The following is a 22,936-nucleotide window of genomic DNA, read 5'->3' as shown; positions in this document are numbered from 1 at the left end:
CATCTCTGTTTGTCTGTCCGATCATAACTCATGAACCCTTTGACCGATTTACCTCAAATTTTGATTGTGAAACTCGGGAGAACCAAATGTTCTTGATTTGGTTTTTAGATTCTAATGTAAGGATGTTTTATAGGGAAAATAGCTAAAATCGTAATTTAAGACCAAGCGCGGGTAAACGGTGGAAGTAACTATGATTACCCTGGGCAACGCTGGGTTCTTAAAAAACTAAATAAAAGATAAAACAGGACCCGTCAAACCTCGTTTACTTAGCACGGGGGGGAAATCAATTTTAGTTAAAAAACCCGTATTTTGCATAAATTACGCGTGTGCACAAATGGGCCGACATTCGCACAACAGCACGCAGCTAGATTTTCTTATAATCAGAGACAGTGTTACAAGATGCCCTTTTTCCCTGCCCAGAGAGAAGAATTTTTAAGATGCCCTTTTTCCCTTTAACTGCAGTTTTAAGAATTCTTATTCTTATCTTTGATGATCCTAGAGTCTAGACGTAACTTTATTATTTTGTGAAAAGGAGCTGTATTAACATATATGTGTGTCCGCCATATGGGACATTTTTTTTTTTTGGGTGGGGGGGGGTGGTTCTTGTAAATTAAATCTTTGGTCCGACTCTGCTGTTTTGTGGTTGTGTTAAGAGTTGAAAGAATAATTACTCATCTAACTAATCTATCTGTGTCAAGCTAGCCTTATACCTAGAGTTATACTTTCTCCGATACCTAGACCTAGACCTAGAGTTATTTTAATTCTTTTTCCTAGATCACTAGACCTAGAGTTATTGTAATTATTTCTCCTAGATCACTAGACCTAGACCTAGACCTAGAGTAATTGTAATTCTTTCTCCTAGATCACTAGACCTAGACATTAACCTAGAGTTACACTTTCTCCTAAACCTAGACCTAGACCTATACCTATACATAAACCCTAAAGCCCCCGGTTCATTTGAAGTATCGTACCGACTTTTAGGCAAGTTGTACAGTTTACATACAGACCAAAGAGGGATAAACTAGACAGTACAACTAGAGAATAAAGTTAGATTATTGCCTTTATAATTAGTAATTACTTTAGGCGGATGTTTCGCACGAGATTGTCCGCCCAACCCCTCGCCGAGCCGGAGTTCCTTCTTCAAGTGGTTCGCCCCGCCTCTCTCGAGGATCCCCAGGAGCCCCCTCGCCTGGAGTAACCGCCACCAGCCCTGTTCGCGCACTAAATAGACCAGCTTGTAACAGCATGAACGGTCCCTTTCCGCTGCATAGTTCAACCAGGTATATTGTACACGGTTCAGGCCGACTTTAACCAACTTGAGTACACTTTCAGAATATATAAGGCAAACAGGGACTGTACGCCACATGAATTAGCCCCCTCTGTGGAAATTCTAGTGTTACTGTGAAACAAATTTTAAATATCAATTTTGTTGGAAAACTATTATATATTTCATTTAGCTAACAATTTGTTTCATATCTCTAACTTAATTATGTTTATAAATTACTTAATGAGAAAATGATTTTTGTTCAGTACTCCATCATTGTCCTCTAACGGCTCCCAGCTGACTATTCCAGTTAACGGACGTTCATCAGAATCCCCTTCCCGGCCCCTGGCTACTCACACGCCGGTCAGAGGCCCAGCTAATCATACGCCGGTCAGAGGAGACACAGACCTACGAAAATCATTGTCCCCGACTAAAGACTTTTCGGAGCAAAGTGAAAAATTACGCGGGGTTAGTCCAGGGTCTCCGTACTGGTGCGGAGTGGGGTCCAGGGACCCAATGTCTCGGCAGTACGAGTATCCGGAGCGGGATGTACCAAGTGCCGGGCCCGGGAATAGACTTATCACAAATGAAGACAAATTTCTTCATGTCACAAACTTATTGATTGATAAATCTGGAAACAGTTCTCTTTACGATGATTCTGGAACCGAAGAGCACCCTTCTGTCAGGAAATCCGTCAAATCCTGAATTCTAAAAAATCCGCCAAATTAAATTCAAATCCAAACTGTTTAGATCTAGAACAATTATTACAAACAGAGGTTTGTTTGATTGCATGCATAATGGTGCAATATTTTTCCACAGTTTGATATTGCATCCTTATTCTCAATAAAATGTTAGATGCAAATTAACAAAAAGTTTGTGACTCACGCTAAATAGATTATCATTGAACTCCCGTTAGATTATTATTGCCCCCGCCCCCCCCCCCCTGCTTTATTTTTGAGTCAATTTTTTCAAATCTGAACTTGACTTGGATTAGGCAAGGACGGTCTAGTCTGGTTAAATATAAAGCGAATAATAAGGTATATTTCATGCCATTAAAAATGTCTTTTTTCGAAAATTAAGTAATATTGACTCAATATGATAAAATGTCATTTTGGAAAAACTATTCTTTTTCAGACGAAACCAAAACGCAAGTTTTTAAACCATTTGAACCACGGCGGGCGGGAGAAAGGAAAGCGTCATGAACACACAAAACAAGATGTAAACAGGTTGGAAATATATTCACGTAAAACTAAAGTAAATGGCATGTTGCTGCCAATCAGAACTAGCTCCTCTTATTAAAAAGCTATTTAGAAGAACAACAGTTTTGAATTTCTAGTATTTAACCAGATAAAGGAATTGAGTTATTGCCACAAATCCTGATTGTCTGACACCTATATCTTTGCAACCCAATGTCGTAGATCTTGGATATTTAAAACTATGAATTGTGTTAGACCAACAAATCAAGGTTTTAAATATATAAGGGCAACACTATGAAGTTGCAAAGATATAGGTACTAAAAAGTTTGAGCATGTGGCAAAAACTCAATTCCTTTGCTTTTGTCAGACATGACTGACGTAAAACTAAAACAAGAGGAGATTTAACTTTAGATTTTACCCTTTCATATCAAAGCATTAGTACACATAATATCTTATATATTTAAGTATATTCAAAGCAAAATTGAGCCATTATTAGAGAAGCTTTAAGTGTATTATTATGCCCGAATCAAAACCTTTTACCCTTGAAAGCTTTGTCTCATTCACTATAAATTAGATATTAATGTTTACAATTTGAAAAATTGATTATTATCAATTGAGGTTTCTTTACAAAAGTGACTTTCGCATTTCTACATCAGGAAGGCATATGGAAAATATCAGAATTAAACACTTTTAACCTAGAAAAACCGTGGTAATCGGACATTGCCATCTAATTAAGGTTACCAGCGAAAGGAAGAATGGGAAAATTAACGAATGGTGAATTTGCGAAAGGTAAAAAAAAAAAAATCAATATAAGAAATGAATATAAAAAATAAATATCAAAAAATAAATATCAAAAATGAATATCAAGAATAAATATGTAAAAAAATGAATATCAAAAATGAATATAAATAAATGAATATCAAAAATGAATATAAAAAATGAATATAAAAAATGAATATAAAAATGAAGAAATTAGCAAATGCTAAATATAAATAATACAATAAATGATTGCACTGGTACAGTGAGAACCAGAAAGTTCTGAAATAGAAAGATAAATTTTAGACTAAAGTTTTGACTTTAAAATGAATATGAGACACATCCATTGTGCAGTGTAAACAGACCCAATTCACTTAATAAGTGATTTGAAATGATTTGCTTTATAACAAACAGAATAAGCTAAATTATTGCTTTAATGTCGTCTTTCATTCCACAGTTTTCTGTTTTTCACTCAATAAACAAAGAAATGAGTAAGGAAAAGGACAAATGTTTAAATAAATAAATGAATAAATGAGTAACTGAATGGACTAATATATAAATGAGTAAATGAATAAATGAATGGATAAAAAAATAAATGAATGGATAAATAAATAAATGGGGAAATGAATAAATAAGTAAATGAATGAATAAATAAATAAATGAGTGAATGAATGGATAAATGAATAAATGGGTTAATGAAAGAATAAATGAATGAAATTAACTAAATGAATTTATCTATTAGGTTTGGAGAAAGCCAATCAGCTGCTCGAGGTAAAAGCTGCTTTGGAGCAGCTTAGCTTCGGTAATATCAGCAGCAGTCATGGAGGAATAAACAGCAGTTCCTCTACTTTCTCCAGGTAAAACTATATAAACTGAGTAAGCAGCAGTAAATCTATCAGTAAACCTATCTATCTATCCTCATTTAGTATGAGTGAGTATGAGAGTGAACCGGACAGCTCAGATATGCATGAAGTCCAGGTATAGTCCCTTTATCTGTAATTTTCTAGAAAACGTTATTATTAAATTTTAATAAGCTGGGCATATTCTCTAAACTTGTAAAATCATCCAATTAATCTATATTTTTGTAAATGGTCCCTTTAATATCTATTTTGGTAAATGGTCCCTTTAATATCTATTATGATAAATGGTCCCTTTAATATCTATTATGATAAATGGTCCCTTTAATATCTATTATGGTAAATGGTCCCTTTAATCTCTATTTTGGTAAATGTTGGTAAATGGTCCCTTTAATCTCTATTATGGTAAATGGTCCCTTTAATCTCTATTTTGCTAAATGGTCCCTTTATTCACTATTTTGGTAAATGGTCCCTGTAATCTCTATTTTGGTAAATGGTCCCTGTAAACTCTATTTTGGTAAATGGTCACTTTAATCTCTATTTGTGCAAATGGTCCCTTTAATCTCTAATTTGAATGCCGATTATCCGCATTTTCCTTTGGATGATAAGGGATTGAGGGGTTGAGGTGCTAACAAGGTAATTCCAGAGAATTCTACAGATTCTTATCTCAAACATTTCAATTCAAACTAGGAGAAAGAAACTTTTAATGAATTGGAAGATCGAAACTGGGTTTAATTCGCATTAAATAGATATCTCATTATCGGAGGTGGAAACTTACAAAATCTGAGTTTTGGGGAAATCCTAGCTAAGATTATTCTGAAAATAAATTGTGAGATATAAACTGTGTTTTCGAAAAGTTTAATTAGAGATAATTGATGATATAATAAACTAAATACATTGGCGCCAAAAAATGTTGGTTTGTGCAGAAAATTCGGTAAAAATATTTCATAAAATTCCTGGATTTTCAGGAGCGGAACAGGAAATGCCGCGCATCAAGCCAGGAAAATATTTAGATTAACAGCAGAATTCGGGTTCAGAGATTTTTCTCATGTTTCGGAATCTAGTTTATCTTTACTGTTTATTAAATATTTATTATGCCTGTTTTTTCTTATTTAAAAAAAAACTTCATTTTAAATTAAATTTATTGTTCAGAATAAGTAAACTTTTGCCATTTTTGGGCTATAATTGATTTCGAGAAAAGTTTTAGATACAAATTTTATTACTTTTCCGATAAAAAACCGAATTATTATTTTTTTTATTTTAATATTTTTGGTTCCCCAGGAAACATTGAGCACCACCGTAACATCAGCTGATGAATTCGTCTGGATAGATTCTCATAACAGGTTGGTTTATAAGAATGTAAATTCATAGGGATATATACAGTGTTATCAACAAAGGATAAGACTTTTATGACAACCTTTAATTCTTTAAATATAACTATCAGAAGGCCGAACTATAATGACAAACTATTTGATGAAAGAGTGAATAAATGAATGAATGAATGAATGAATAGGTGGATGATAGAATGAATGAATAGGTGAATAGATGAATGAATAAATGAAAGAATGAAAGGAAGTATGAATAAATGAATGAATGAATGAATGAATAGGTTGGTTGAGGTCCAGCAGGTCCCGTGGACTGCTGAAGATATCCACAAGGTTCTTCAGACCGGAGCTGTGAAGGACTCTGCGCACACCTTTTCTAAGTAAGTTTTTTAATTCCAAAAATTAAAAAGAATTTAACAAAAATGTTTTGTTTAGTGAACTCTACCCTCGTCTGTCCTACTATATCCAACGAGCTCTAGTCAGGTGAATTTTCAGAATATAAACAAAATTTACCGATTTTACTGAATTTGAACTAGGTCGCTCAACCACCTGCCGTCGATTCAAAAACTTATCTATATTTCTGCAGTGTTGTTGTTTACAAGGGAACCAAAGATAAGGTTGAGTCGACGGTTTGCCGCCTATAGCTCAAATTTATTAAGCTCGGTCCCAGACAATGCATGTGCAGTGTGCACTGACGTACTGTCCAGGTTTCATATGTACTGTACAATGTACAGTGTGTGCAAAGTACACAGTACATGACTGATTTTATTTTATCAAAATAAGTAATCAAATGGCAATACTTTTCATCAATTAATTTTTAAGAAAACTATTCTCAGAGCAACTTTTCAGAGGTCTTCCTCTCTCTCTCCCCCCCATTTTCATTTCTCATAACNACCCTTTAAAACATTCATATTTGCGAAGTCTCTGTGTCGTAAAATGTGAAAACTCCCGAATGGGTAAAATTCTGCAAACAACCCGGATTTAGCAACCTCAGCTTCGATTTCGCAAACTAATCTCATTCTTTGCAAAAAAATAAATCGAATTGCAGTGTGTATAAATTGCATAAAATGGCTGATATTTGTTTTGCACAAATCTGCAAACATTCTTGAATAAAAAAAAACTAAATTAAAGTTAAAAATAACAGAACATTTTTAATACACTTGTAACTAAATAAAAAAAAACAGACATTGTTTAAGTAATGTTTAACCCCATTTTTGCAAGCATTAAAGTAATTCACTTAGATCCAGAGCAACAAACTTCTAAACTTTACAGTGTCCCAACCCCTGCTTATGGTTTTACATTACTAACGCAATAATACTTAATATAACAAACCTGTTTTTCGCTTTAGTTTAAAATGGGTGATTGGCAAAATGTTGATAAATTTTTACACATTTTGGGTTACCGTGTATAATAAAAAATTATTGAATTATGAAATATGATTTATTTTATTTCTTCCCAATGTGTTTATCTTCAAAGATAATTTGATGTAAACTTTTTTCCATTGAACCCCAAAACGCAATAGAAAACTGCAAATAGATAATCCAGTAAAGTAGGTGGTAACAGAGAAATAATACGCGACGTCACAAGTGTCAAATATAACAAGGAAAACGAAATTTCCTCATATTTGGTGACATGTTTTCCAAAGATTAAATAAAAAAGTGTAAAAACAGAAAATAAAGAACACAAAAAATTGCACTTAATTTACTGTTAGATAAGCACTTTATTCTAAAATTATCACTATTTTAATAATTTTGTCGGACACAAAAACTAAGTTGACACTTGTGACGTAAGGATACAGCTGTATTGAGAGTGTACAAATTCTACGTTGCCATCTGTTGTACTGGAATCTATTTGGAAAACCAGTTCATCTGAAAACTGCACGTTAGAACTTTGCAAACACTTCCTTTAATGGGCAAAATTTTCTAGAATATCACGTGAGGCCCAGAGGCTGTCTCAGCGGATTTACAAATGTTCAAAATTTGAAATTCTGGCAGCTTTAAAAGTAGTTTTACCGCCAGGTATTTTAAACATAGTTTTTAAATTTTTTAACGCAATTTTAATTTTTTTAACATGTTTTCAAATTTTTAACGCAATTTTAATTTTTTACATGTTTTCAAATTTTTAGCATATTTAAATTTTTTTGGTAGGCGATTATATAAATAGAATGAAAACGACTTTTTTTAATAAAGTTTCGATTATACTCAAAGCTTTTTTCTAATTACAAGTTTACAAGTATCAACGGTAAGCTTTTTTAATTGACAGCTTCTCTTGACTTCTATGTTTATGTGTATCCATGCGGTTTAATGGCTTGAGAAAAGTCAAAATTGAAAACGAAAGTCGTCTTCATTGTTTTGATATAATCGCCTACCACTGGAATTTTAAACTTAATTTTCACATTTGCATCGATCGGATATGTTACATTGATATTGAAAATGTCCAAAAACCAAAATACGAACCATTTTGAGAGATTTAATGTTTGTGATACCCTGTACAGTGTACATTTATGTACTGTTTAGTGTTGGCCAACAGTTGTACAAAGGCCTGTTTGAGAGCTGGTACTATGTACACAATATCTAGCGATTTTAGTAAACAAACCAAATCTTCCAGGGCTGGACTCAAGCTAGGTAAAAAAAAAAAAATTTGCATTGAGGACATCTTCTCTCAGTTATAGAGTTAGGTAGACATTTTGAGGTATAGAATTTTGAGTTTTGGCAGTTTTCAAAATATTTCCAAAATGGTTTTAGAACTTCAAAAATTTCACATTTTGTATATTTTAATTTGTTTAGATGTTGGAAAGTTTCAGCAATGGATGGGGTCTGTTAGAGTTGGGAAATTCATTCAGGTAAAAAATAAATTCAAAATCTTAAAATAAATCTGAAAATTGATAGTATGAAGGTAGGAAAAGCATAAATTCGGATTTCAGATCAAAAAACGTTCTGGGTATCTGCAGGAAGTATGGAATATAAGAAATATTTAGGATAGGTTATTGTATACGTGGTAATAGTACATCAGACAAATATTTCTTATTCAAATGAAGTACCGTCTGCAAAGCATGTAAAATCATATGGTAGGGCGGGCCGCGTCAGTTATATCTCAATTCTATTCCTTACTCCCTAGGGGTATCTGCAGGAAGATTGCGGTAACATAATGTTATTAAAACAAAAATTCAATTTTTGTTTTGAATTCTTCTATTCTTTTGAATGCATAAATATATTAAAACAACAAATGATCCAATCATCAAATCAATTATTGAATAATGAATGGATTTTAAAACAATAAATAATCAAATTAATTTTTAATGAATGATTGAATGAATATTATATTATTTTTTAATCTATTTTCGATGAATTGATGGATGAATATCAAAACAATGAAATGTGATCAATCGATTCTTGACCAATAAATGAATATTAGAACAATTGATAATCAAATTAATTTTTAATGAATGAATGAATGAATATTATATTAATGAATATCAAAACAATGAAATGTGATCAATCGATTCTTGACCAATGAATGAATATTAGAACAATTGATAATCAAATCAATTATTGATGAATGGATAAATGAATGTTAAAACAATGATCAAATCAATTAATAATGTGTAAATGAATCTACAAAACATCATATCAATTGTTGATGAATGATATTTTTTATCGATATTTAATTAATGAATGAATGACTATGCAGCATGAATGATTTTATTTTTAATTCTAAACAATGAATCATTAAAACATACAAAATAAAAAGTTTAATAGTCTATTTTTAATTCTAAACAATGAATCATTAAAACATACAAAATAAAAAGTTTAATAGTCATGTTTAAGAGTTTATGAACTCAATAAAACCTAAAAAAATTGACACAAAATAATTTTCAAAAACTCTCTTGTATAACTGCAATCCAAATTAACATCTTCAGGGGCGAAATCTCAAGTGATAATTTAGAGATAATTAAGAGATATTTAAGAGATAATTAAGAGATAATTAAGAGATAATTAAGAGATAATTAAGAGATAATTAAGAGATAATTAAGAAATAATTAAGAAAAATGAAAAACTACATTAACAGTGCAAAATAACTGAAAATTTCAATCCCTGTAACGCGACTGTACATATGCACGTACATACTATTTTTACTTTACATGTACATGATTTCATGCTGTACATGTATACATGATCTTTATAATTTACAGGAATACGCTGCGGTGTACATGACTGCAGGAATTGAAAATATAATGGAAGAGGTTCTTCAACAATGTTTACAAACAGGGGCACAGGTTAGTAATAATAATAATAATATAATAATAATAATAATAATAATAATAATAATAATAATAATAATAATAGTACCACGTAAAGGTAACTGTAAGTGTACTGGAGGAGTGTATTGGATCTAGTTCTGAACTCTGGGGTTTATTCCAACCCTACGCCCACCTCAGCTCCTGCAGAACCTCCAAAGGGTCCTTGGAAGTTCCAAGGTGAATGCCTTGTTAAATTCTCGAACTAAAACTTAGGTCGTCTTCGCTTTCAAACTTTTAACAAACATTCATCCGCTACTAATCAAGAAAGTAAAGTTAAAACATAAGAGAATGTTAAGAATTTAAAAAAAGAAGAAATGCCCCGCTAAATTCTTAACGAAAGACTTGGTCCTCTACACTTCTTCACTTCACTTCAATAGTTAGGACTGGATTTTCTTATGGCTTATTTTATTCTTTCTAAAGGTACAGTCGTCGTCGCAAATATCAATAAAATGAAGACGACTTTCTTGTTCAATTTTGTATCCACAAAGCTTTCAAACAGTATGGATACACATAAACATGCAAACAAAAAGAAGCTGTCAACTTTACAGCTTCTCTTTGTTTACTTGTAAACTTGTAATTTGAAAAAGTCTTGTAAGAAATCAAAACTTAAATCCAAAAGTCGTCTTCATTGTATTGAAAAAACCCGACAACTGTATATTTGATGAGTATATTTATCATTTATTTAGATGTATGTCCCTGTCTGTTTCTGATACAATTCGTTTATCCTCTGGTGTGAAGACGACCGACAAATCGTTATCTCAAATCCTGTTAACAACATGTGTTGGATCAAAGGTAACACATATCTTGTTAACTACAGGCGTAGGATTTAACCTAACAATTGTCTTATTATAAACATTCGTAGGATCAAAGTTAACAAAAATCTTGTTAACAGCATGAATAGGGTCAAAGTTAACAAATATCCTGTTAACAACATGAGAAGGATCAAAGATAACAAACATCTTGTTACAATAACATGTGTAGGATCAAAGGCAAACAACATGCATGTTGTGTAGGATCAGAGGTAAAATATATCTTGTTAACACCATGTGTAGGACCTAATGTAACGTATATCTTGTTAACATCATGTGTAGGATCAGAGGTAACATATATCTTGTTAACACCATGTGTAGGACCTAATGTAACGTATATCTTGTTAACATCATGTGTAGGATCAGAGGTAACATATATCTTGTTAACACCATGTGTAGGACCTAATGTAACGTATATCTTGTTAACATCATGTGTAGGATCAGAGGTAACATATATCTTGTTAACACCATGTGTAGGACCTAATGTAACGTATATCTTGTTAACATCATGTGAAGGATCAAAGGTAAACAATATTTTGTTAACAACCTAGGCGTAAAGTCAAAGGTAACTAATATCTTGCTAACACCATGCGTAAAATTAAAGGTAACTAATATCTTGTTAACAATATGCATAGGATAAAAGGTAACAAATATCTTGCTAACAACATGAGTAAAATTAAAGGTAATATACAGTATGACCTGTAAAACTGTGGTAAAGGAAGGCGCAATTTAACAAATCTATAGTTTAACTAAGAAATAGCTTAACCATGGCAGCTTGAAAATCAACTAATGAAGTAAAATAGGTCTGTATAAACTGTTTTTAAGTTAATAACATTATTTGAAATTCTAAATTGAGTCTAAAGTCGTCTTTACATTTGATAGTTTTATGGGTTTAACTTTAGATTTAGTTAGCAACCTGTGTACGTAATTGTAGACACATAATCTCCCCCCTAAATGAGATTATTCTGTACTATGTGCCGTTTCTATACTGTACATATACTGTACATATACTGTACATATACTGTACATATACTGTGCATATACTGTACATATACTGTACATATACTTTACATATAATGTACATATACTGTTCTTATACTGTACATACTGTAGATATACTGTTCATATGCTGTACATATACTGTACTTATAGTGTACATATACTGTACATATACTGTGCATAAACTGTACATATACTGCACATATAATGTACATGTACTGTTTATATACTGTACATATACTGTACATATAATGTACATATACTGTACAGGGTCTGTAGCTGCACTTAGAAGTTGTAGTACTTTAAATGAACCAAAGCCTTTAGTGTAGTGTAAATAAACACTGAACCGTCTCTTTAATATGTCGTTTTTTACATTTCTTCTTCTTACTTCTAGGATGAATTGGAGTCTCTTATATCTCCTGTTGCTCAGTTTTATCATAAATATTATCATTCTTTGCTCAGGTAAACAACATGCTAGAAATATCTAACATTGTGTACAACATTTTAGAAATATCTAACATTGTGTACAACATGTTTTAAATATATAACATTGCGTGCAAAATGTTAGAAATATCTAACTTTCTGTACAGGCTGTTAGAAATAACTAACGATTTGAACAAAATGTTATTAATATATAACATTAAAATTATGTACAGTGTACAGATACTTCTAACATTGTGTACAAGATGTTAAAAATATCTAGCATTGTACAACATATTATTTCTAACTATGTGTACAAGATGTTAGAAATAGCTAACGCTTTGTAAAAGATGTTACAAAAATCTAACTTTGTGCAAACTGTTAGAAATATATGATCTTCTTATTGCATGCTATTCTATTTTAGCTCTACGAGTAGCCGTGGTCCCCCAACCTGGACTAAAGATAGCTTACACACTCTTTACCATTTCATGAGGTGTTCTCAGCTAGAGAACCAGAACCTAGACCCTTATTCAAGTATACAGGTATTGCAAAAAAATACCTGTAAAACAATTCTAGCCAGTTTAATGTGCATACACGTGTTTGGCCCACTAAAAACTAGGTACACTAGACCGGCCGGTATTAATAAATTTAAGTACAAATACTCTAGACCGGGTAGTACCAGTATATGCCTTGTTCTGGGTCGGATCATGTGCCAAATACAAAACAGATGAGTGCTTTAATGGCCGAAAATATAGGAAGAGAAAAATTTCACATTGAAGGCATTAATCTCGAAGGATCAATTAGATCATAAATCAAACGTTTAGTTTTATCATCTCCATCTAGTGGGGATTTCTAAAACTAAATATTTCGGAAGTTGGTTTATCAGACATCTAGTGGGGATTTTTATAACTAAATATTTCAGGAGTTGGTTTATGAGAGACCGTATATGGTTCTTCCTCCACTAATTGAATGGTTTAGAGTAGCTGTTGTTTTCAGCATCAGCAGGTACCATAGACATTATATTACGTATTAAGTTAAAAATGTGTCAAATTACCATGGTCTGAAGACCTGAAAAACAGGCAGATCATTGATAATTAAAGGGAGTGTTCGCGAAAATTTAAATGGGGTATACACTGAATCTTAATATTTTCAATTAATTGTTCTCCTCATCTATTCACTCGATCCCGACTGGTCGAGAATGCCATCCACTAATAATATTCTTATGAAATTCATGAACTTGTACTTGGGATTCTTCGTTTTATATCATTAAGCATTATAAGCCATTTCCTGCCTCTAAACACATATAGTTTTTCAATAGAAGTAAAATTAGCAGCGATAGAAATAGAATCCAAATTTGATTCGGATTCAGCCTATACCCGCTTTAAGTGTTTGCGAACATTTCTTTAAGGTTCCATACAAGTTTGCTGATTAGCTAAAATAATTATTGTTTTAGATTAAGTTTCTCGGTGGATAGTGATGATGTTTTTCAAGCCGCCAGAGTTTTACTTCCAGGTTTGAATTATTTCAATTTGGTCGGTTTTCCAAAGCTATATTGGCCTATGTTAAATGGTTGGTTTTTAGGAGCTGATTATCCGCCTCTTGGTCAGGCTTTTAACCAGCAATTCCAGAGTTTACCCAGTTCTGCCCTGGAGGAAATAGAATTCATCAACAGGTACAGAATTGTAAAAATATCACATGAAAGAGCCTGCAGAGTGCAATAGTGTAATTTAAAGTTTTTAAGCTTTGTTTGGAAAAAAATTAGATTTAAAAAAAAAAAAATTTTCAATATGGGGTTCTCTCCAAAGTGACTTGCTGATTTCTACTGCAGACACATTGGAGAAAACTGTTAGAATTAAATCATTGTCGAGTTCTGAAACGATGATGTCTGCTACCTTATCCATCAGATAAAATATTTAAAGAGCTGTGAATCATACGTGTCACTTTTTAAATGTTGGGTCCCTTGAAATTATGTCTAAAATCACTTTAACTTTTTATCAAGTTTGTTTTTTAAAAAACATGCTGATTTATTATTTTTTTTAGTACAAAGCGCAATACCGCGTTCCAACTTCTATTATCTGGAAGACGAGAGTTGGCTACGCATGCGCTCACTCTGCTCCCAACCAATACGAAACTTAACACGGCAAACGATCAGGAATATTCAAGTTTAAAAATTAGATAACAAGAAACTTTTTTAGAGTGGACTGATGAAAAAAAATCTTTTATGGAACTATTTTGTACTTTATCATTCACGGTAAATATTTTAATAGACTCGTCCAAATCTTTACAGCACTGCATACCAATATTGTTATGTTAACCCTCAATAATGTGAGGCATATCTTCAAAAATCCAAATTAGGTTTTATGTATACCCGTGAACTCAGTTATTTTTAAATACCCGCCAGCCATTGACATTTATTGATGTTTGCTCTTTTTTTAGCTATTTCTCTCATAGTTTTCTTGATTTTAGCATTTTAGCATTTTCTAAAATTTTGTTCCGTTCCATCAAAGTTTTATGAGGCTCTATCTAATTGATGTTTTATCAGAAAACAATCGATAACGAGCGAAAATCATTTACAAAACTTTATCAGAACGGTCTTTCGTCATATTTTGGTATTTCGAACAAAAGGATAGAATTTTTCTCAAGTGCATGGATTGTTTTATCCGTTTAACAGCTGGGTCCTAGTTTTTAATTGGACATTGTGCCAGGGCTTGACACCTTTGATGGTAGCGTGCCTTCGAGAAGATTTTGTAGCCGTCAAACTTCTGATAGATCTTGGTGCCATAATCGATTTTAGAGTTTCAGGTAATAGAACTTGACATTTTTAAAGTTTTTGGATATGTAATTTATTCTTAAAGTCTGTCAGAAATCGCATTGACAAAAAAGGGGCTGTAATTATAAGCTTTTAAAATTCTAAAATTCTAAAATAACATTTTATGACTTTTAAAATTGTAGGGCAATATAAAAATGCTTTATTAGCTTTTAAGATCGTAAGATGCTAAAACAATAGCTTCATGACTTTTGAAATTGTAAGATGCTATATCAATGGTTTTATGACTTTTCAAATTGTAAGATGATTTATCAATGGTTTTATGACTTTTGAAATTGTAAGTCTGCATTCAGACTACTTTTGAAAGTGTGTGGATCCATGACAATTGCTCTTTGACCTTTGAAATTGTAAGAAGCTACAACAATGACTTCATGACTTTTGAAGTTGTTAGCGCTACAACAACGTTTTATGAGTTTGGATATTGTAGGCCAATATTAAAAAAGTTTTATGTCTTTTAAGATTCTAAAGCGACTTAACAACAATTCACGACTTTTGAAATTGTTAGTCATTGACTTTTGAAGTTATAAGACATGCTCTAACAAGCAAAAGTTATGAAAACGCTTTATGACTTTTAAAATTGTACAAGCTATGCCTTCACAGGCTAAACTTCATCACTTTTGAAATTTTGGCTTTAAAGATTTTGAAATTGTTAGATGCTATAACAGTGGCTTTATGACTTTTGACATTGTAAGACGTTATAACAAATGCAATATGACTTTCAAAATTCTAAGATGCTTTAACGATGACTGTATCAAGGACTTTTAAAATTGGAATATAAAAATGCCTTTGTGACTTTTGAAGTTGTAAGAAGTTATCACAATGCCTATATGGCTTTCTGATACCGTAAAACTAATAAGTCTTGTAATTTTTAGCATCTGAGAAATGGCATACCCAAGTTCATCCTGAGCTGACCCACTGGACCGCCCTTCATTTTGCTACAATGACCGGAAGTTATGATGTTACAAGGTAGGATATTTATCGAACATTATCTTGTGTTTTTTAAACCTTTATCTTAGTTTTCTATCCTAAAGGTTAGGTGTCTTAAGACGTCATCAAAACATCGAATTTATCAATCACATTCTTCAATAAAATTTTAAGAAACAAAACATAAAGTTTATCCTGATAATTTGTTTTGTATACAATCTACATACCCTCCTTGCCAATTTCCGTTTCCTTCCATTACCCCTGTCCATTGTGAGTTCAGTAGTTTGATTGTCTTCAAGGAAAAAATGTTGATCCTGCCAGAATCGTGTCCACATTCTGCTCAGCTGTTGTCCGAGATCAAATGCCGCGCAACACAAAATGCTAATTTTTGGCGGGAGATTCGAATTCTTTGCTCGTGAGGTCGTGAACTGCATTTCTGGCAGTCAAGCTCCCGCATTTTTTGCAGTTTGGCTGACTTGTGGTCTGCAATTGGTTCTTAGTGTACTTTAGTTCAAAACTAAATTTCCTTGTTATAATTTGTCTCATAGGGGCAACTAAAGGTGTTAGGAGAAGGTATACAATTATACATATTTTTTGGTTTCTTTATATTCAACTTTTATTTTCAAGAATTGATCTGATTGATTTATCAAGTTGTGAAACAATAGAACGTAATGCATATAGGATTAGATGAGGAATGATTTTGAATAATTACGGGGTATTTACAATTTACTTGATGAAAATGGATCAAATTAGGATACAAATGAAATGTAATTTTCTGAAAAAGGAGACAAGAAAGAATAATAAACGTGCACGAAATTGCATATTGAATCATGAATATGCAAGGTAGGTTAATTAATAAGTGCTTAGTAAATTTAATGTGCTAAGATGATGTTTGAATGTGCTAGGATGAAGTATGAATGTGCTCAGATGATGTATGAATGTGCTCAGATGATGTATGAATGTGCTAGGATGATATATGAATGTGCTAGGATGAAGTATGAATGTGCTAGGATGAAGTATGAATGTGCTAGGATGATGTATGAATGTGCTAGGATAATGTATTAATGTGCTAGGCTGATGTATGAATGTGCTAGGATAATGTATTAATGTGCTAGGATGATGTATGGATGTGCTAGGATAATGTATTAATGTGCTAGGCTGACGTATGAATGTGCTCAGATGATGTATGAATGTGCTAGGATAATGTATTAATGTGCTAGGCTGATGTATGAATGTGCCAGATGATGTATGAATGTGCTCAGATGATGTATGAATGTGCTAGGATAATGTATTTGCTAGGATGATGTATGAATGTGCTAGGATAATGTATTAATGTGCTAGGCTGATGTATGAATGTGCTAGGATGATGAATGAATGTGCTAAGATGATGTATGAATGTGCTAAGATGATATGAATGTGCTAGGATGATGTATGAATGTTCTAGGATGATGTAAGGATGGGTGAATAAATGAATGAATGAATGTGCTAGGATAATGTATGGATGGATGAATGAGTAAATGAATGAATAAATGTGCTAGGATGATGTAAGGATGAATGAGTAAATGAATGAATAAATTGGCTAGGATGATGTATGAATGTGCTAGGATGATGTAAGGATGAATGAGTAAATGAAGGAATAAATGTACTAGGATTATGTAAGGATGAATGAGTAGATGAATGAATAAATGTGCTAGGATGATGTAAGGATGAATGAGTAGATGAATGAATAAATGTGCTAGGATGATGTAAGAATGAATGAGTAAATGAATGAATAAATGTGCTAGGATGATGTAAGAATGAATGAGTAAATGAATGAATAAATGTGCTAGGATGATGTATGAATGGAGAATGAGTTGAAGCAGGATCAACTAAAAACATTGTTTGTAAGCTTTGAACCCTGCACTACATTCTTTAAATCCTTAGCATGATACTTCATATAGCTATAGATAGATAGATAGATAGATAGATAGATAGATAGATAGATAGATAGATAGATAGATAGATAGATAGATAGATAGATAGATAGATAGATAGATAGATAAATGGATGTTCGTTCCACTTTGGTTGCAAAGCTGAATCTTATATTATTTCTCATGTACATCTTTTTGTAGACTGTTGCTGGAGAAGGGTGGAAATGTAGAGGGTAATGTTGATGTTGAAGATGATATTTGTACTGAGACCCCTCTACAGCTGGCAGCAGCAGCGGGTAGGGTCGACCTGGTTGAACTCCTGCTTAGCTTCGGAGCATCTCCTTTCCTTACAACCATCAAGGTATATCTATACTTTAAGTAATGATTTACATGTAATTGTAGGAATTATTTTTTTGATTGCTTAAGTAACATGATTTATTTATTGCTTAGACGAATAAATCTTAAAATGATCTGCTGATCTAAAAATTGATTGATCATCCGTTTTTTTTGATAGATTGATTTATTGATTGATAAAAAACTATTTGACTAATTGATTTATTGTTTGCTGAACTGTTTGATAGATTGCTTTATTGATTGATTAGCTGTTTGATAATGTTTGATAGGTTGATTTATTGATTGATTAGCTGTTTGATAATGTTTGATAGATTGATTTATTGATTAATAACTGTTTGATAGATTGATTAATTATTTGATAGTGTTTGATAGATTGATTTACTGATTAATTAACTGTTTAAAAGATTGATTAACTGTTTGATAGATTATTAGGCTGCAGAGATACAAAGTGAATGCTGTTGTTAAAAAAACATTCTTTTAGATATTACAGCTCTCAACATTTTATACTTTTAGATATTACAGCTCTCAACATTTTACACTTTTAGATATTACAGCTCTTAACATTTTATACTTTTAGATATTACAGCTCTTAACATTTTATACTTTAGATATTACAGCTCTTAACATTTTACACTTTAGATATTGCAGCTCTCAACATTTTACACTTTAGATATTACAGCTCTCAACATTTTACACTTTTAGATATTACAGCTCTTAACATTTTATACTTTTAGATATTACAGCTCTTAACATTTTATACTTTAGATATTACAGCTCTTAACATTTTACACTTTAGATATTGCAGCTCTCAACATTTTACACTTTAGATATTACAGCTCTCTACATTTTACACTTTAGATATTGCAGCTCTCAACATTTTATACTTTAGATATTACAGTTCTTAACATTTTACACTTTAGATATTACAGCTCTCAACCTTTTACACTTTAGATATTACAGCTCTCAACATTTTACACTTTTAAATATTGCAGCTCTTAACATTTTACACTTTAGATATTGCAGCTCTCAACATTTTACACTTTAGATATTACAGCTCTCAACATTTTACACTTTTAAATATTGCAGCTCTTAACATTTTACACTTTTAAAATTTTAGTAATTTAAAGTGATGAGGCCACTTTGGCTTGGCTGAGTCTTTTTAAGACACCCTCAATATTGACAGGGCTTTCTGAGTTCAATTGATTTATCGATTGATTATACTGTTTGTCAGATAGATTGATTTATTGATTGATTAACTGTTAGATAGGTTGATTTATTGATTGATTAACTGTTTGATAGATTCATTTACTGATTTAACTGTTTGATTAATTTATTGCTTCATTGATTAACTATTTGATAAATTGATTGATGCATTGATTAACTGTTTGATAGATTGCTTCCTTCATTGATTAACTGTTTGATTAATTTTTTGCTTCATTGATTAACTATTTGATAAATTGATTTTCTGATTGATCAATTATTTGATAAATTGATTGCTTCATTGATTAACTGTTGGAAAAATTGATTGATGAATTGATTAACTGTTTGATAAATTGATTCCTTTATTGATTATCTGTTTGATAGATTGATTTACTGATTGATCAATTATTTGATAGATTGATTGCTTCATTGATTATCTGTTTGATAGATTGATTGATAAACTGTTGGAATGATTGATTTGCTGATTTATTAATTAATTGAAAAATTGATTGATGAATTGATTAACTGTTTGATAGATTGATTGATAAATTGTTGGTATGATTGATTTGCTGATTTATTAATTAATTGATTAACTATTTGATTGTTTGAGGAATTAATCATTGATCCATGCAAAGTTGGCCATGGCCGATTTACAATCTGATCAATTAAATGGAAGATACGTTTAATTCTGATAGTTTCTATATTTATATGTTTTTTCTGCAGCAGAAATGCGCAAGTCACTTGTGCAGAGAAATTACAAATCAAATTAAATAATTTCTAAAAACAAAATCATAGAGTTTTAATGCATACTTGATCAGACCAAGCTTGTAAGGAATATAGCATTACCATATTTGAATTAATGGTTACTTGAAATCAGGCTTCAAGGGACTGTAAAGGAATTGGCTGCGTAACTATTGAATATAATCTGTTCAATGCTACAACTTTTATACAAAATTTGACATATGTCCGTTTTGGTACAATTTCTTGAGACAGGAACATAAGATAGATGCCTTATAGGTATCGTTCAAAACCTAAGATTCTCAGGTTTTATCCTTTATCCCCTTTCATTTTTCCTTTACTGTCCCTCTATGTCCCTGGTAATGATAAAGATTTAAAGATTTATGCGTTTCTAGGTTGATTCTATGGCGTTTGGTTCATCTGCCCAGAAAGGATCTTATTCAGCACTGTCTACTGCAGCTACTCATGGACAAAGGTATCTAAAAGAATTAAGTCTTTGCCACAAACTCTGATTTTCTAATCACTATATCTTTGGAACCAAATGTTGCAGACCTTAGATATTTCAAACTATGAATTCTGTTAGATCAAATAATATAAGTTTGAAATATCAAAGGTTTACAACATCGGGTACTAAAGATATTGAGGTTTAAATATTTGATTTTGCTCCAAAGACTCAATTCTTTTATCTATTTATGTACAGGGTTACTCAAATTGGATGAGACTTCAAAGACGATCTGAATGTTAGATACATAGTTTTATGATTTTGAAACAAGTTTACAGTTGTAGAGTATAATGAATTAAAGGGAAAATAGAAAACCATATTGGAGCCGCGTCTCAAATTTAAGCCACGGCTCAAATTCTTTATATTCGGCCTTAGCTTGGGTAAACCCAGCCTAGTCTTAACCAACAAGTAACTTCATGAAGTAGGGAACATCGGTGTTCAAATTTAACTATTTATCAATCTATCTATAATAATCTAATATCTATCTATCTTTTTAAAACCTCTATATCTGTAATGTTTTCTACCTAATACATATATATATTTTTTCAATAAATCTATATTTTTCTATCTATATAGTATTTTCAACTTTTTTCAGTTAAGAAATACATTTTAGATGTTTAAATATATATTTTCCAAGACAAAACGTTTCATGGGTCTGACCCGGCCAATCATCAGTTGAAATAAGACTGATACTGGAGCATTTTTTAGAATGATTTCACGGACTTTTGGGTAAAAAAATAGTTTTACATTAAAAATTATAAATATTGTTTTATTTAAAAAAAACTTTTTGAAATGGCTATCTAATATATATCTATCTATATATTTAAAACATCTATATTTTGCTATCTAATATATATCTATCTATGTATTTAAAACATCTATATTTTTCTATCTAATATATATCTATCTATGTATTTAAAAAATCTATATTTATTGTATTCTAGAAAGTGTCTACATAAGCTGATAACACATCCCTCTACACTAACAAGTCAGAATTCTGGAAAAGATGTTCTTTCATTGGAGGAAATACTAGCTGAAGGTAAATGACCTCCCAAGTATAAATGACCTTCTAAGTATAAATGACCTCCTAAGCATAAATGACCTCCTAAGCATAAATGACCTCCTAAGCATATGACCTCCTAAGCATAAATGAACTCCTGAGAATAAATGATCCCCCAAGTATAAATGACCTCCAAAGTATAAATGACCTCCTAAGCATAAATGACCTCCAAAGTATAAATGACCTCCTAATTTTAAATGACCTCCTAAGTATACATGACCTCCTAAGTATATATGACCTCCTAAGTATAAATGACCTCCTAAGTATAGATGACCTCCTAAGTATAAATGACCTCCTAAGTATAAATGACCTCCTAATTTTAAATGACCTCCTAAGTATACATGACCTCCTAAGTATAAATGACCTCCTAAGTATAAATGACCTCCTAAGTATAGATGACCTCCTAAGTATAAATGACCTCCTAAGTATAAATGACCTCCTCAGTATAAATGACCTCCTCAGTATAAATGACCTCCTAAGTATAAATGACCTCCTAAGTTAAAACGTCTAAAATGATTATAATATTCAGGTGTATCGAATGGGGAGGAAAGAACCAGACCAGATCACAAGAAAACACAGAAAGGAAATCTGTATTCGAGGTAAAAAAAGAGTTTTTTTTTCAGGAACTTTAAATGTAAAGGAATTGGGTCTTTGCAAAAAACTTTGATCTTCTAATCCCTATATCTTTGCAACCCAATGTCGTAAACCTTAGATATTTCAAACAATAATTTCTGTTAGGTCAAATAATCTGAGTTTAAAATATCAAAGGTTTACACCATCAGGTTGCAAAGATATCGGGATTAGGTAACTTGAGTTTTGGCGAAGGTTCAATTCCATTAAGTTCATTATAGTTTCCAATTCACAACTACTATACGATTTTAAGCTTTATATGATCAAAAATGAATGAGATAGACACGTTTTAATTTAAAAAAATTATGATTTAAAAAAAATTGACTTCAAATAAATGGATGACATTTTCAGAGTAAAAACACTTTAAAGCTAGAAACACTTTAAATGCAAGGAAAGTTATTTCAGAGGTGATACGCATTTTTTTAACTGCAGTGTACTGTATTTGGTCGGAAAAATAAAAACAAGACGAATGTCACAGCCTGACATGGGATCTATTTTCACAAAAATAATCTATAAATATTCTTGACATAGGAAACCGTTATGTGATTTTTAAAAATTATTAAAATTAAAGGCTTTTACAATCCTAGGATACTTAACGAACACTGATGCATATTTTCTTGTTTACAAAGTCCGCCCAGAGGGAACTGGTTTCAATAACTTTCCGCAATTAACTTTCCTTGCATAAGTACCTCTGTAGGTATAAAATGCCCCAGTTTTATAAAATAAAAGTCTATAGTGTATAAGTTCTAAGGTAGTGAGATTCATGAAAAAAACAAAAAGTGAGATTTGAAAATCCAAAATGAGAATATAAAATTTCAACTTTTATTTTCAAACTCTGGTATTGGCGGTAGTGAGATTTCAAAAT

General features: G+C 31.6%; 1 protein-coding gene across 1 annotated transcript in view; it reads left to right on the top strand.

The window, feature by feature from the left end:
- LOC111717970 (ankyrin repeat and BTB/POZ domain-containing protein 2) overlaps window positions 1–22,936 on the top strand; it is a gene marked incomplete in the record, with an annotated part of 34,975 nt that overhangs the window by 5,778 nt on the left and 6,261 nt on the right. Inside the window, 29 exon segments of the mRNA XM_023493437.1 lie at window positions 1,084–1,280; window positions 1,531–1,950; window positions 2,259–2,301; window positions 2,399–2,490; window positions 3,197–3,249; window positions 3,959–4,073; window positions 4,143–4,194; window positions 5,042–5,074; window positions 5,355–5,416; window positions 5,683–5,778; window positions 5,834–5,881; window positions 7,325–7,416; window positions 7,915–8,022; window positions 8,185–8,240; window positions 9,591–9,674; window positions 9,757–9,875; window positions 10,385–10,490; window positions 11,901–11,968; window positions 12,351–12,468; window positions 12,849–12,931; window positions 13,380–13,438; window positions 13,508–13,598; window positions 13,967–14,078; window positions 14,632–14,728; window positions 15,626–15,719; window positions 17,789–17,948; window positions 20,275–20,354; window positions 21,326–21,420; window positions 21,971–22,040. Of these exon segments, the coding sequence (XP_023349205.1) occupies window positions 1,084–1,280; window positions 1,531–1,950; window positions 2,259–2,301; window positions 2,399–2,490; window positions 3,197–3,249; window positions 3,959–4,073; window positions 4,143–4,194; window positions 5,042–5,074; window positions 5,355–5,416; window positions 5,683–5,778; window positions 5,834–5,881; window positions 7,325–7,416; window positions 7,915–8,022; window positions 8,185–8,240; window positions 9,591–9,674; window positions 9,757–9,875; window positions 10,385–10,490; window positions 11,901–11,968; window positions 12,351–12,468; window positions 12,849–12,931; window positions 13,380–13,438; window positions 13,508–13,598; window positions 13,967–14,078; window positions 14,632–14,728; window positions 15,626–15,719; window positions 17,789–17,948; window positions 20,275–20,354; window positions 21,326–21,420; window positions 21,971–22,040 (2,903 nt within the window).

The sequence above is a fragment of the Eurytemora carolleeae genome, unplaced genomic scaffold (genome assembly GCF_000591075.1).
Source record: "Eurytemora carolleeae unplaced genomic scaffold, Eaff_2.0 scaffold1538, whole genome shotgun sequence".
Taxonomy (NCBI): Eukaryota; Metazoa; Arthropoda; class Copepoda; order Calanoida; family Temoridae; genus Eurytemora; species Eurytemora carolleeae.
This window is presented reverse-complemented; position numbering and strand designations above follow the sequence as displayed.